The following is a 13,755-nucleotide window of genomic DNA, read 5'->3' as shown; positions in this document are numbered from 1 at the left end:
AAGCCATCACTCTCCTCTTCGCTTTCGGCTTACATGCGATAACAAAGTTCGCTGCTAGTCCCCGTACTGCCAAATGAATTTGGGCTGATTTAGTTATATGGAACTTGATATGAGAATATTTAATGAACATACATATGCTTTATTATATAGTTATAAGATATTTATAAAATATAATTAGTGTAACAAAATGGTAATGGATTTCACTGAAAAGAGAGAATGAAATGGATTTCACCGGGAAAAAAGAATGAAAATAGATTTTACCGAAAAAAAAGAATGAAAATGGATTGTTACATGCTGAGATACATCTTTCCTATACATGGTTTGCATGTTGAAAGAAATACAAGATAAGTACTACTTAATTAGTTTTAATAATCCTTTAGAAATACACACAAAGTTTTTTTACATGAGTATATAAGTTCTACAGATTTTCATATCGAGCATACATATACTTCTTTTTCAGTGAATAATATATATTACTTTCCTTTTTAGAATCAAAATGAATGTGAAGATTTGTTTAAATCAAATCGTAATGGTGTTAAAAAATTAAATCAAATGGTAACGCCTTGTATGTGCGATCGAATTGATATTGCTCCAAGTATTTCATGTTTATTGCAAAGCAACGGTTGCCATGCAAATTACCGTGCCCGCCCCCAGAAAATACAAAGATTACAGATGGGTAAAAGCACGGCGTGGCCATGCATCAAGGCCGCCGGAAGTTAGCCTTGATGGTCTGCACGGTGTGCTGGTCCGTGAGGAGCGTCTTGGCGACGAGGTCGTCGGGGAGCGCCCCGGCGAAGAGCGAGTTGCCGAGGAGCACCAGCCCCGGGTTCTGGCTGCTGAGGGAGGCGTAGAGCGTGGCCGGCGCGGTGCCGTTGTTGTAGAGGAAGTGCACGAGCCCCTGCGGCACGGCGAAGACGTCGCCCTTGCGGAGCACCTTGGCGTAGAGCTTGTTGTCCGGGTAGGAGGAGACGAAGCCGAAGTAGACGGAGCCCTCCAGCACCAGCGCCGTCTCCGCCGCCCTCGGGTGGTAGTGCACCGGGAAGACGCCGCCCGGCACGACGTCGAGGCGGACGTGGGACTCGCCCAGCGTGTTCAGGCCCGGGATCTGCACCTGGTTCGCCGTGAACCCGAAGCGCTTGCTCGTCTTGCCGCCCGGCTTGTCCAGGCCGCCGAAGAGGAAGTCCTCCGCCACCACCGCCGCCGGGTCCTTGCACGCCACCCCGTTCTCGTGCACTGCAGGTACGTACGCGCATATCACCATGGATGATCACATGGAAATTGAAGAGCTGCCACAAGCACGGCGTTTGTTTTCCGTACCTTTGGACGTGGGGTCGGCGACGCAGAAGTCCTGGAGAGGGTTAGGGTCGAAAGCCACAACATGGCCGGAGCCGAGAGCGACGACGGCGAGCGCCAAGAGCAATGTCGCAGCAGCCATGGCGAGCCTTCTGGATCAGCGAAATGTGCAAGGAGCGACGAGTGCAGGGTGTAGACTGTAGACTAGAGAGGCCTCCACTTATATACTAGTAGTATGATGCAGGGACGTTAATGGGCTTCCATGCATGCGCAGGCAATATTTTGGTAGTATATTATATCATACCAATGCGATATTCGCACATTTATGGCCTTCAATTTATAGGAGGGAAACTTATATGAAGAAAGATTTAAAATCCTTAAGTTTTGGAGAATATTCAACTCATTAATTAGCTTTTACAATTGCAAGTCGAATTTTAGGTTCTCAGGGACGTTTTGCACAATAGGCCGCTAAGACGATGTTTCACCAGCTTGATGGGCCCAACGTGTGCTTACAAGTGGGGCATGGGCTTGTGTGGTGTGATATCACTTATTAATAAAACACCCCTTCAATTTTTTATTAATAAAACATATTTAAAATTGTTTTTGTTGTTTTTAACTACTAGTCAATGTGTACATGCAATGATGTTAATTTGAAAGTATATTAAGTGCATGCGGATATTAAGTAGGATATTATTTGCGTGTTATTATGTAATTAGCACTATTTTTGGCATGAAATTATTTGCACACTAAACGTGTTGAGCGCTCGACATCGAAGCAGTCTAGAACGTTGGATTGATATGATTTGATGGCCGAGATTAATTGAATCTGCCCTTTGGGTCTTTTTATATTGGTATAGATATAAATATAGATATAGATTTTTTGTTGTTGTTGAGGGAAGTGAGAGCAGTTCCTTGTAGCACGGTTGTTCTATTCCAAAGCGTATCAAATATGTTGTATAATCTTTTTAAAAATGAAGTATGGCTTTATACTCTACTCAATGTGTTTATTTTTCGCTTCTACTCTAATGCTTGCTTTACTTATGAATTAATCCACGTGCTGTACCATGTAGAGATAGCGATGGACAAGGTGACTTTTTGCATATGAATTTTTCATTTACGAAATGGGCGGGCAAAGCTTGCCTCAGTCCTGTTAATTAAAGTGAAAGAGTAGCTCATGATAGAAAACTAAATCAAGACATAATACACAAACAACCATAGAGGAAGAAGAAGACTAGTATGATTTTCATTGTAATTTTAATTTTTACTAGTCGTTTCACATACAGTTATCTTCTCATTGTACTGGTCGTTTTCCTAGATAATTTTAGTTCTATGATGCCCTTTGGGCGTCTTTCTTCAGAAAAAAGGCCCATTGGTTATTATCCATCAGTGGTAAGTACGTCACAACTGATGGGTGTGCGGCCCATCAAACGTGAACAAGCATATACTGTAGAAAAGGAAAGAATACTGTATGTCGATATATATGTTCATATATGTAAAATAAAAGACAATCCTCTATTTAAAAACATGGTCATGTAAAAAATCATATATTCATCTACGAAATGTTCATACATTTTTGAAAAAAGAGTTCAAAGACTCAAAGGAGAAAACTCCTGAACGCCTGAATTTACGGTCATACAATTTAAACAAAGTTTGCATGCAAAAGGAGAAGTAGAAGACAAACACATAAATAGAAACTGTATAAAAATAAGTAAAATTAAAAATAAGGAAAGTTGAAAAAATGGAAACAAAAAAGTAATAAAACTAGAGGATATAATTAAAAAGAAAAGGAAAGAAAGAAATAGAAAAAAAACAAAAATGGGCTGGGCCAAGGACAGTCGAGGGTACGCGTTAAGGCCATACCCAATGTAGGACAAGAAAGTACAGCTTTAGGCGGGCGTCCCTATTTCTCGCGTTATGCGAGACGAGAGGTTTCTCTCGTTGAGCGCGCGAGCTGGGCCAGCCCATGAGCGCGGGAGGCCCCAGCCTTTTCTTTTTCTTTTTAAATTTCCTTTTTTTATTTTGTTCATACTTTAAAATATTTTAAATATATATAGGATGAAAAAAGAAACAAAGATAAAACGAAAATAAGAATAACCGGAGAAGAAAATAATAATAAAAGAAAACAAAACGAAAAAGCAAAGAAAAAACCGGCTCGACCGCCTCTAGTAAGTCGTGATCGTACACCTGACCCGTAACTGGAAGCTGGCGCAGTGGTTAGCTGCGCGTATGTTCCCCATCGCTACCAGAGTTTGATTCCTGGGCAACGTTCCTTTTCTTCCCCTGTTTTTCAATCTGCACGTGCTAAAATGGGCCAGTCCAACACCGTCTAATTGGACGCGGGAGTTTCCTCTCGACTCGCTTAAGGCGAGAAATAATCGCTATTGCTTCAGCAACACTGTTTACTTGGACGCGATAGTTTCCTCTCGACTCACTTAAGGCGAGGAATAGTCGTCGCGGCTTCAGGTGTCGGTTAAAGGCCCTTTGCTACCACACCTTCCCTCGATAGATCCTCCATGGGCCGACCCGTATAAGGCACCAGTGGGAAGCTTCCTTTTCCCGGTTTTGGGGACCTTCTATTTCCCGCTTTTGGGGACCTTCCAGAAGCTTCCTAGCCCAGTTTTGGGAAGCATCTGTTCGTTGTTCTTGTCTTTTGGTTTTTCCAAAACTACTTTGTTTGATTTTATATTGTTTTTTTTATTTTTCTTCATTTTTCAAATGCATGGACCTTTTTCAAATTTGTGCATTTAAAAAAATTCTTCAACTATCTCTCAAATTCGTGAACTTTTTAAAAATTCACAAATTTTATAAAATTGTGATTTTTTAAGAATCCTTTAATTTTTTTAAATTCACAGACTTGTTTTCAAAATCAATGAACTTTTTTCAAATTCTCAAAAAAAAATTGAAATCATGAACCTTTTCAAATCCATGAACTTTCCTTGAGCTTGTGAATTGTTTTCCAATTCATGACCCTTATCAATTTTGTATGAAACTTAATTTAATTCCTTCTTTTTGAAATTTCACATTTTCTTGAAAAGTAAATGGTGGACCCGTCAACAGTGAGTGGTCAACAGCCGAACGACCAACCAAGGAATTGGGAGAAGTGGTACGTCCGGAGCGATCGCTCGCCTAGTAGTTGGGCCAACCCATTTAGCCGGGGTGCATGAACGTTGTCTCCTCTACCTGGTGACGAAGGCGCTCAGGAGGAGGTCTTTGAGAGCAACAGTTAACTAGCGCTCCTTCGGAAGCCTCGCAACGATTAGTGCTACTTAGTGCGCTTTCAGTCATCTGATACATCCATTTTGCATCATGTTTACCTACTATTATTTATAATGTTTTTTATGCACCATAATGCCTTTTGGAGTAATTCTAATGCATTTTCTTTTATAATATGTAAGGTTCACACAAAGAGGAAGAATTCCGGCAGGTGGAAATCTGGACCTGAAAAAGTTAAGTCAGACTACCTATTATGCACAACTCCAAATGAGCTGAAACTTCACGGGGAATTTTTATGAAATAAATAAGAATTATTGGAGTGAATAACTACCATAGGGGCCCACCAGGTGGGCACAACCCACCTGGGCACGCTAGGTAGCCCAGGCGCACCCTGGTGGGTTGTGCCCTCCTCGGCCATCTCCGGTGCCCATCTTCTGGTATATAAATCATTTTGACCTAGAAAAAATAAGGAGGGGACTTTCGGGATGGAGCACCGCCATCTCGAGGCGGAACTTGGGCAGGAGCACTTTTGCCCTCTGGCGGAGCGATTCCGCCGGAGGAACCTTCCTCCCGGAGGGAAAAATCATCGTCATCATCATCATCAACAACAACCCTCTCATCTTGGGGAGGCCAATTTTCATCAACATTTTCACCAGCACCATCTCCTCTCAAACCCTAGTTCATTACTTGTGTTTAATCATCGTATCGAAACCTCAGATTGGTACCTATGGGTGACTAGTAGTGTTGATTACATCTTGTAGTTTATCACTATATGATTTATTTGGTGGAAGATTATATGTTCAGATTCGTTATGCTATTTAATACCCCTCTGATGTTTATCACTTGTGAGTAGTTACTTTTGTTTTTGAGGTCACGCGAGAAATCATGTTCCAAGTAATCGTGTGAACTTGATTTGTGTTTGATATTTTCATAATATGTATGTTGTGATTCCCTTACTGGTGTTATGTGAACGTCGACTACATGACACTTCATCATATTTGAGCCTAAGAAAATGCATTGTGAAGTACTTATTAGATGATGGGTTGCTAGAGTGACAGAAGCTTAAACCCTAGTTTATGCGCTACATCGTAAAGGACTGATTTGGATCCAAAAGTTTAATGTTATGGTTAGATTTTATCTTAATACTTTTCTCGTAGTTGCGGATGCTTACGAGGGGGGGTTAACCATAAGTAGGAGGTTTGTTCAAGTAAGAACAACAGCTAAGCACCGATCCCACATATCAAATTATCAAAGTAGTGAATACAAATCAAGCGAACATGATGAAATTGACTAGATGAAATTCTCATGTGCCCTAAAGAACACTTTGCTTATTATAAGAAACCGTTTTGGCCTGTCCTTTACCATAAAAGGATTGGGCTATCTTGCTACATATTATTTGCCGTTACCGTTACGTGCTCGTCACAAATTATCCTGGTACCAAGCGATTTGTTATTTACAATTTCAGCGCTTGCAGATATTACCTTGCTAAAAACTACTTTTCATTTTCTTCTGTTCCTCGTTGGATTCGACACTCTTACTTATCGAAAGGACTACGATTGATCCCCTATGTTTATGGGTCATCACCGCCCGCCACGTGTCGCGCTTTGGGCGCTCCCTCCGGATTTTATTTTTTTATTTTTCGGCACACGTTTTTGGTTTTTTAAACGTTTTTTCGGTTTCCACCGGTCTTCCTTAACTTTTGGGTCAAAAAAATTGTGCGAAAATAACGCATTTTCTTTTTTCATTTTTTCACGAGAGTCACGATTTTGCTTCCGCGAAAGGCACGGTTGTGCTTTCGCGACAGTCAGGCCGTGCCTTTCAGAAACGAAAAAAACGTGTTCTTTTTGTTTTTTTTCTTCCGCGAGAGGCATGGTTGTGCTTTCGCGAGAGTCACGGCTGTGCCTTTCGGAAACGAAAAAAACCGCATTCTCCTTTTCTTTTTTTGCTTCCGCGAGAGTCACGGGTTTTCTTCCGCGAGAGGCACGGTTGTGCTTTCGCGAGAGTTACGGCCGTGCCTTTCGGAAATGAAAAAAATGTGTTTTCCGTTTTCTTTTTCCTTCCGCGGGACGCACGGTTTTGCTTCCGTGAGAGGCACGGTTGTGCTTTCGCGAGAGTCACGGTTGTGCCTCTCGGAAATAAAAAAAAACGCGTTTTCTGTTTTCCCCTTCCACGGGAGGCACGATTGTGCTTTCGCGAGAGTCACGGTCGTACCTTTCGGAGAGAAAAAACACATTTTTTGTTTTTTTCTTCCGTGAGAGGCACAGTTTTGATTCTGCGAGAGGCACGGTTGTGCTTTTGCGAGAGTCACACCGTGCCTATCGGAAACGAAAAAAACTCGTTTTCTATTTTTTTTTCTTCCACAGAAGGCACGGTTTTGCTTCCGCGAAAGGTATGGTTGTGCTTTCGTGAAAGTCACGGGCGTGCCTTTTTCGGAAAGGGAAAAAACCCGTGCTCCCGATTCGGTTTTCTCGTCAGGTTTTTTTTTTGTGAAAAAAAAGTTCGTCAAAACTTATCAACATGAGATCTAGTTTTGAAGATCTCGACGCGAGAAATCCAACGATGAAAACAGTTCGAGAGTTGGACGCATGGTTTAAGAGATAAAACATTTTGAATAAATGAATCTAGGAAAAAAAGGAAAACTCCCAGGTGGCAACAAGTGGCACACATGGAGCACGTCACTTATCGCAACCTGGGAAGGTGCGAGTGATTTTTGTAACAAGTACTCTTTAACTAGTGATTTCGGGAGATCTTGTGCTTCTAATTGACGCGTCAGGCACTGGAGCGCCAAGCGCTCAAGGTTGTTTCAGCTAGGTCGGCCCATTAACACTCTTCACTCACTCCTTACAGGAGCCACCCGGTCTCGCTCGCTCGAGCGCTCGGTTGAACGGTTCGGTTCAAGGTTGGCTTTTGGAAAAAAATGATTTGGTTTTTTCACGAAGTTGAAAAAAAATCATTAATATGAAAAAAGTTCACAGATTTGGCAAAAAACCATAATTTTTTAAAAAGGTCATGGATTTCAATTTTCTTTTGTGGAATTGAAAAAGAGTTCAAGAAATTCAAAAATTTCACAATTTTAGATTTGAGAAAAGTTCTTAATTTTTTTAATAGAACGGAAAGTATTCAAAAAATTTAAAAAGTTTGTGAACTTGAAATTTTTCATGATTTAAAAAACATAACGAATTTAAGGAGTCAATGAAAATAAAAATAAAGAAGAAAACATGACCGTACTGGACAAAAAACCTGTGAAACACGAAAAGTAGAAGAACCCAACCAAAAAACCCCGTGGAGACCTTCTAGAAAGTTTTGAAAACCATTGCTCGGAGTACATGTTTTGGGGCGGCCCAGTTCGCTAGTGATGGGATCGAGCTTGCGCACAAGTTACAGATAAGGAAGGAAGTGGCGGCTTAGGCGAAAGTCCTAATCTGAGCTTGTGCTCTAATACAATTTTTTTTTTAAAAAACTTCAATATATGATGTTTTTTTACGAACATTAAGAAATGTTTTGAGTGTTTGGAAATTTTCATCATCATATCACATTTTGGGAAGCCACGGCAAAAAAGATAAAATCAACGCTCCAAAATGTTTTTAAAAGTAGCATCTTCGAAGACCTCCATGAGTGTAGTTCCAAGATAAAAATTTGTAAGCACTCAAAACATTTCTTAATATTTCCAAAAAATACAGTTTTTTTTTATTTTTTCATATATTTTCGATCTTATTGTTCATTTGGCCGACTGAGCTAAGAAACTCCATGTCCTTATTCTCATATAAGCCTAAATAGTGCGAAGCAACCTGTGGTTCAATGGTTAGGGCGTCTCCAATGCCGACCCTCGAACCTTCCGCAACCGTCCGGACAGCGCTGTTCGGACCGTGAAATCCATCCAACTTGGTCCTGTATTGGTCCGCGGAGCGGTCCGAACGCGATTTCTCCCGCAAACCGAAGACACACGTGAGGGGGAGAGGGGCTTTGCGGGAGTCCAGACACGCGGAACGTCGCTCTCCCCCTGGCCCACCCAAAAGGAAAGTGGAGCCCACACTTTTGTAGCATCCCGCACTGTTTCCGCGCCAAAATCCCCCACTCTATTCTTCCATTCCCCGTCGCTCTCCGCCCAATTCCGGCTCATTTCTCCCACCCTCTCCTTCCTTCCGCCACTGACGCATGGAACCGTTGGAGAACCTGTCGGCGATGGAGCCGACGGAGGTGCCAGAGGATCCGAGCATCATGCTCGCCTGGAAGATCAGCTCAGAAATGCGGCCAAATCGCCACGTTAAAGCGAAGGCCTCCAAGGAGGAGAAGCTCAAGAAGCGGTTGGCCGCTGGTGGGCCCGATAGTGGCGATGGGCGTGGAGGTTGTGGCGGGCGAGGCGGTCGGTGCGACCGTGGCAGACGCTGGTAGATGGGCGCGCTGACAGTACATACAGCGCCCATTTCATATCGAGCAAGCATACATATACAGTGCCGACAAGTTTTTTTTACATGAGTATATCTATCTACACCTACTATTAAAGGAAGGTGATATTCTTGATTTCGTCCCGCATCTGATCCTACGTTACGTAAAATACATGAGGTGGTACTAATTTGTAGAGCAAAGTTGTGTATCGGCTATTAAAAAGGTTCATATCACCAGAGTTGGGCCTGCGTTCCTCCAGTTGGGCCTTCACACATTCGTTGTGATCAAGCCCCTTAGGTTGTTTCAGTTTTGTTTCTCAAAAAAAGGTTGTTTCAGTTTTTTTTTTAAGAATCCTACCTTCTCCCGCAAGGGATCGAGCAGGCGATCAAGCTCCTCCCGTTTCCTATGCCCTCCCATAAGTTGTTTCAGTTTTTTTTTCTAAACAAAAAACCAGTCGTCCAGCTAGGCCTTATGGGCCAGCAGACACGTCTCAGCTTTCAACGGAATAAAAAATCTTCTCAGCTAGCGTAGGCTTGTATATGATGCGTCTTTTTTCGTCAATTGTCCCACCTTGCTCAGTTAAACTGATTACCAACAGTTTATATACTTTCTCAAATGATTGCCATCAGCCGCCTTGGGAAATAAACAGTGAGCTTGTAAAACGGGATTAGCGAAACAGTTTGTGAATTACAATAGAGTTTACTGATTCATAAAGTGTTTGCTGATTCAGAAAATGTTCGTGGATTTCAAAAAAAAAAGGTTCTTCTATTCTAGAATTGTTCACTGATTCAAAATAAAATGCTTAAAAACCATCCGCAATATATAATAATGTTCACAATTTTTTTTAAAGTTCATAAATAGTAAAAAATGTCACAATGTTTAAAATATTCCCAAATTCATAAAAATGTTCATGAATGATCAAAGGTATACCCGCGTGAACTTTGAAGAATTAACTGCTGGGATGGATTGAAATATTATGGTATGTTTTTTTAAAATATGTTTCTTGAAGTTCGGAATAATTCTTTGAATTACCAAGTTTTTTGACAACCACTTTATTATTTGGAAAATGTGCACATTGCTTTGATTTGTGAATAAATTTAGAAAAAAAGAAACATTTTCATGCATTTGTGAACAAATTTTCAAAATCATGCGATGAGATGTCAAAAAAATGTGGTCATCGTCAATGGAAATTATGATTTTTTTTCTCCCGTTGCAACGCACAGGCTCTTTTGCTAGTAATTTCTAAAGATTTTCATATCGAGCATACATATACTTCTTTTTCAGTGAATAATATATATTACTTTCCTTTTTAGAATCAAAATGAATGTGAAGATTTGTTCAAATCAAATCGTAACGGTGTTAGAAAATTAAATCAAATGGTAACGCCTTGTATATGCGATCGAATTGATATTGCTCCAAGTATTTCATGTTTATTGCAAAGCAACGGTTGCCATGCAAATTACCGTGCCCGCCCCCAGAAAATACAAAGATTACAGATGGGTAAAAGCACGGCGTGGCCATGCATCAAGGCCGCCGGAAGTTAGCCTTGATGGTCTGCACGGTGTGCTGGTCCGTGAGGAGCGTCTTGGCGACGAGGTCGTCGGGGAGCGCCCCGGCGAAGAGCGAGTTGCCGAGGAGCACCAGCCCCGGGTTCTGGCTGCTGAGGGAGGCGTAGAGCGTGGCCGGCGCGGTGCCGTTGTTGTAGAGGAAGTGCACGAGCCCCTGCGGCACGGCGAAGACGTCGCCCTTGCGGAGCACCTTGGCATAGAGCTTGTTGTCCGGGTAGGAGGAGACGAAGCCGAAGTAGACGGAGCCCTCCAGCACCAGCGCCGTCTCCGCCGCCCTCGGGTGGTAGTGCACCGGGAAGACGCCGCCCGGCACGACGTCGAGGCGGACGTGGGACTCGCCCAGCGTGTTCAGGCCCGGGATCTGCACCTGGTTCGCCGTGAACCCGAAGCGCTTGCTCGTCTTGCCGCCCGGCTTGTCCAGGCCGCCGAAGAGGAAGTCCTCCGCCACCACCGCCGCCGGGTCCTTGCACGCCACCCCGTTCTCGTGCACTGCAGGTACGTACGCGCATATCACCATGGATGATCACATGGAAATTGAAGAGCTGCCACAAGCACGGCGTTTGTTTTCCGTACCTTTGGACGTGGGGTCGGCGACGCAGAAGTCCTGGAGAGGGTTAGGGTCGAAAGCCACAACATGGCTGGAGCCGAGAGCGACGACGGCGAGCGCCAAGAGCAATGTCGCAGCAGCCATGGCGAGCCTTCTGGATCAGCGAAATGTGCAAGGAGCGACGAGTGCAGGGTGTAGACTGTAGACTAGAGAGGCCTCCACTTATATACTAGTAGTATGATGCAGGGACGTTAATGGGCTTTCATGCATGCGCAGGCAATATTTTGGTAGTATATTATATCATACCAATGTGATATTCGCACATTTATGGCCTACAATTTATAGGAGGGAAACTTATATGAAAAAAGATTTAAAATCCTTAAGTTTTGGAGAATATTCAACTCATTAATTAGCTTTTACAATTGCAAGTCGAATTTTAGGTTCTCAGGGACGTTTGCGCAATAGGCCGCTAAAGACGACGTCTCACCGACTTGATTGGCCCATATTAAAAAAAACATGATAGGCCCAACGTGTGTTTACAAGAAAAAACCAAGTGGGGGCATGGGCTTGTGTGGTGTGATATCATTTGTTTTTCTTTGCTGTTGAGGAAAGTGGGAGCAGTTCTTTGTAGCACGGTTGTTCTATTCCAAAGGGTATCAAATATGTCGTGTAATCTTAAAAAAATGTAGTATGGCATTATACTCTACGCTTAGTGTGTTTATTTTTCGCTTCTACTCTAATGCTTACTCCACTTATGAATTAATCCAAGCAGGGCCGTACCCCGGAAATTGAGGCCCCGGAGCGAAATCACAATTTAGGCCCCATGTATAAGAAAGTCAAGTAGGTAATTAAAACATTATTATTTTTATTAGTCACTGCGGTATTACAGATTTCTGAAGGAACTATACATACTTAAAAAGGAAAATCTTACAATTTTGAGCTACAAGTCCATCTTTTACTCTTTTAGCCAAAGCGTGCCATCCTATGAGCATTTTTTGATACAAAATCTTGGATTAGTATTCTCAACCTGAATGTTGTCAACATTATCATCAACATCAGCCTCTATATTCTGATTTTTCAGAGGCGCTCTGATTGCTCACCTCCAGGGACTGCGGCGACCAAGCAGCAAGATTCCAACCTCTTGATTTCCTAAGGGGACGATGGATGGATTGATGGATCAATGGAACAAGCAGTAGAAAACACCCCAATTTATAGGTTGCTGCAGACACGAGCCTGCAGTTCATTGTCTACTTGCCATAATCTTAGGATTTAGTATTTGCACAAAAATTGGGGGCCCTAGATTTTGAGGGGCCCTGTGCAGCGGCTCCACTTGCACCTGTGCATGTACGGGCATGAATCCAAGCAATGTGCCATGTAGAGATAGGTATGGACAAGGTGACTTTTTGCATATGAATTTTTCATTTACGAAATGGGTCGGCAAAGTTTGCCTCAGTCCTGTTAATTAAAGTGAAAGAGTAGCTCAAGATAGAAGTAATCGAGAAAACGAAATCAAGATCATAATACGCAAACAACCATAGTAAAGCAATCAATCAGGGGAAAAAGAAGACTAGTACAATTTTCATTGTTATTTTAATTTTTACTAGTCGCTCCACGCCCAATTATCTTTTCATTGAATTGGTCATTTTCCTAGACAATTATCAGTTCTACGATGCCGTCTGGGTGTGTTTCTTAAGAAAAAAAAGGCCCATTGGTTATTATCCATCAGCGGTGACTATGTCACTATTGACGGGTGGGTGGCCCATCAATGGCGAAAAGGTATATACTGTAGAAAAGGTATGTCGATATATATGTTCATATATGATATTTAAAAATATGATCAATGAAAAAAAAAATCTATATTCATGTATTCAAATGTTCATACATTTGTAAAAATAATGTTCACAGACTGAAAGCAAAGAATTCCTTAATGCCTGAATTTATGTTCATACAATTTAAACAGCGTTTACGTTCAAAAAGAGAAGTAAAATACAAACACATAAGTAGACACTGTACAAAAAAGGGAACGTTTTAAAAACAAAATAAAACTAAAAATGAAAAAATAGAAGAGAAAAATAAAAAGAAAACAAACAGAAAAGAAAAGGAAATAAGAAAAGATTTTTTTAGTCTAGGAAAGAAAGCACAGTTGAGTGTGCGTTATAGCCATAAAACCAAGCGTAGGACAAGAAAGTACATTCAGGAACTAAGTAGGGCTTCTAAAAAAATGTAATCAAGTTTTTTTTTTGAGTGGTAAACCAAAGCTTTATTATGGCGATGCCGAACGGTTTACAGGAATAACAAACTGGTCATGGGGTACTCCCAGCCACAAATGGCGACCAACATCTAAAGAAGACGAAAATTTAGCTAAATTATGGGCATCAATGTTCCTCGCCCGACCTTCAAAAATAAACTCATAGCTTCTGAAACTCCTCGCCCTGGCACGAATCTCCTTGATAATGGCACTGTATGGGCCTTCAGTTCCGTTATTGATATCCGCCACCACAGTCTTGTTATCACATGCGATGATAATGTGTTCAACTGATAAATCCAAAGCTAGGTTCAGCGCTTCTCGACAAGCTAGCGCCTCTAGCGTCCCTGGGTCAGAAATATCTGAAAAGGCCATAGCCGACGACCCCAGATAGACGCCATTATGGTCTCGGCAGAGTGCCGCAGCTGCACCGCTCCTACCGTTCCTCGCCTGGCCTCCATCAACTTGTATCTTCGCAACTCCCACAGCAGGGGCCAGCCATGT

General features: G+C 42.1%; 2 protein-coding genes across 2 annotated transcripts; both read right to left on the bottom strand.

Moving 5' to 3' along the window:
- Positions 1-580: 580 nt before the first annotated feature.
- LOC119333695 (germin-like protein 5-1) lies at positions 581-1,468 on the bottom strand. The gene is made up of 2 exons (XM_037606508.1): positions 1,318-1,468; positions 581-1,233 (listed from the first exon to the last, which is right to left on the bottom strand). The coding sequence occupies exons 1-2, from the start codon at positions 1,433-1,435 to the stop codon at positions 701-703; spliced, it is 651 nt and encodes a 216-aa protein (XP_037462405.1). The 5' UTR covers positions 1,436-1,468; the 3' UTR covers positions 581-700.
- Positions 1,469-10,295: 8,827 nt separating this feature from the next.
- Positions 10,296-11,186, bottom strand: LOC119334424 (germin-like protein 5-1). The gene is made up of 2 exons (XM_037606995.1): positions 11,033-11,186; positions 10,296-10,948 (listed from the first exon to the last, which is right to left on the bottom strand). The coding sequence occupies exons 1-2, from the start codon at positions 11,148-11,150 to the stop codon at positions 10,416-10,418; spliced, it is 651 nt and encodes a 216-aa protein (XP_037462892.1). The 5' UTR covers positions 11,151-11,186; the 3' UTR covers positions 10,296-10,415.
- Between the last annotated feature and the right edge of the window lie 2,569 nt (positions 11,187-13,755).

The sequence above is a fragment of the Triticum dicoccoides genome, chromosome 7A (assembly GCF_002162155.2).
Source record: "Triticum dicoccoides isolate Atlit2015 ecotype Zavitan chromosome 7A, WEW_v2.0, whole genome shotgun sequence".
Taxonomy (NCBI): domain Eukaryota; kingdom Viridiplantae; phylum Streptophyta; class Magnoliopsida; order Poales; family Poaceae; genus Triticum; species Triticum dicoccoides.
The sequence above is the reverse complement of the archived record's forward strand: the minus strand, read 5'-3'. Positions and strand labels throughout refer to the sequence as shown.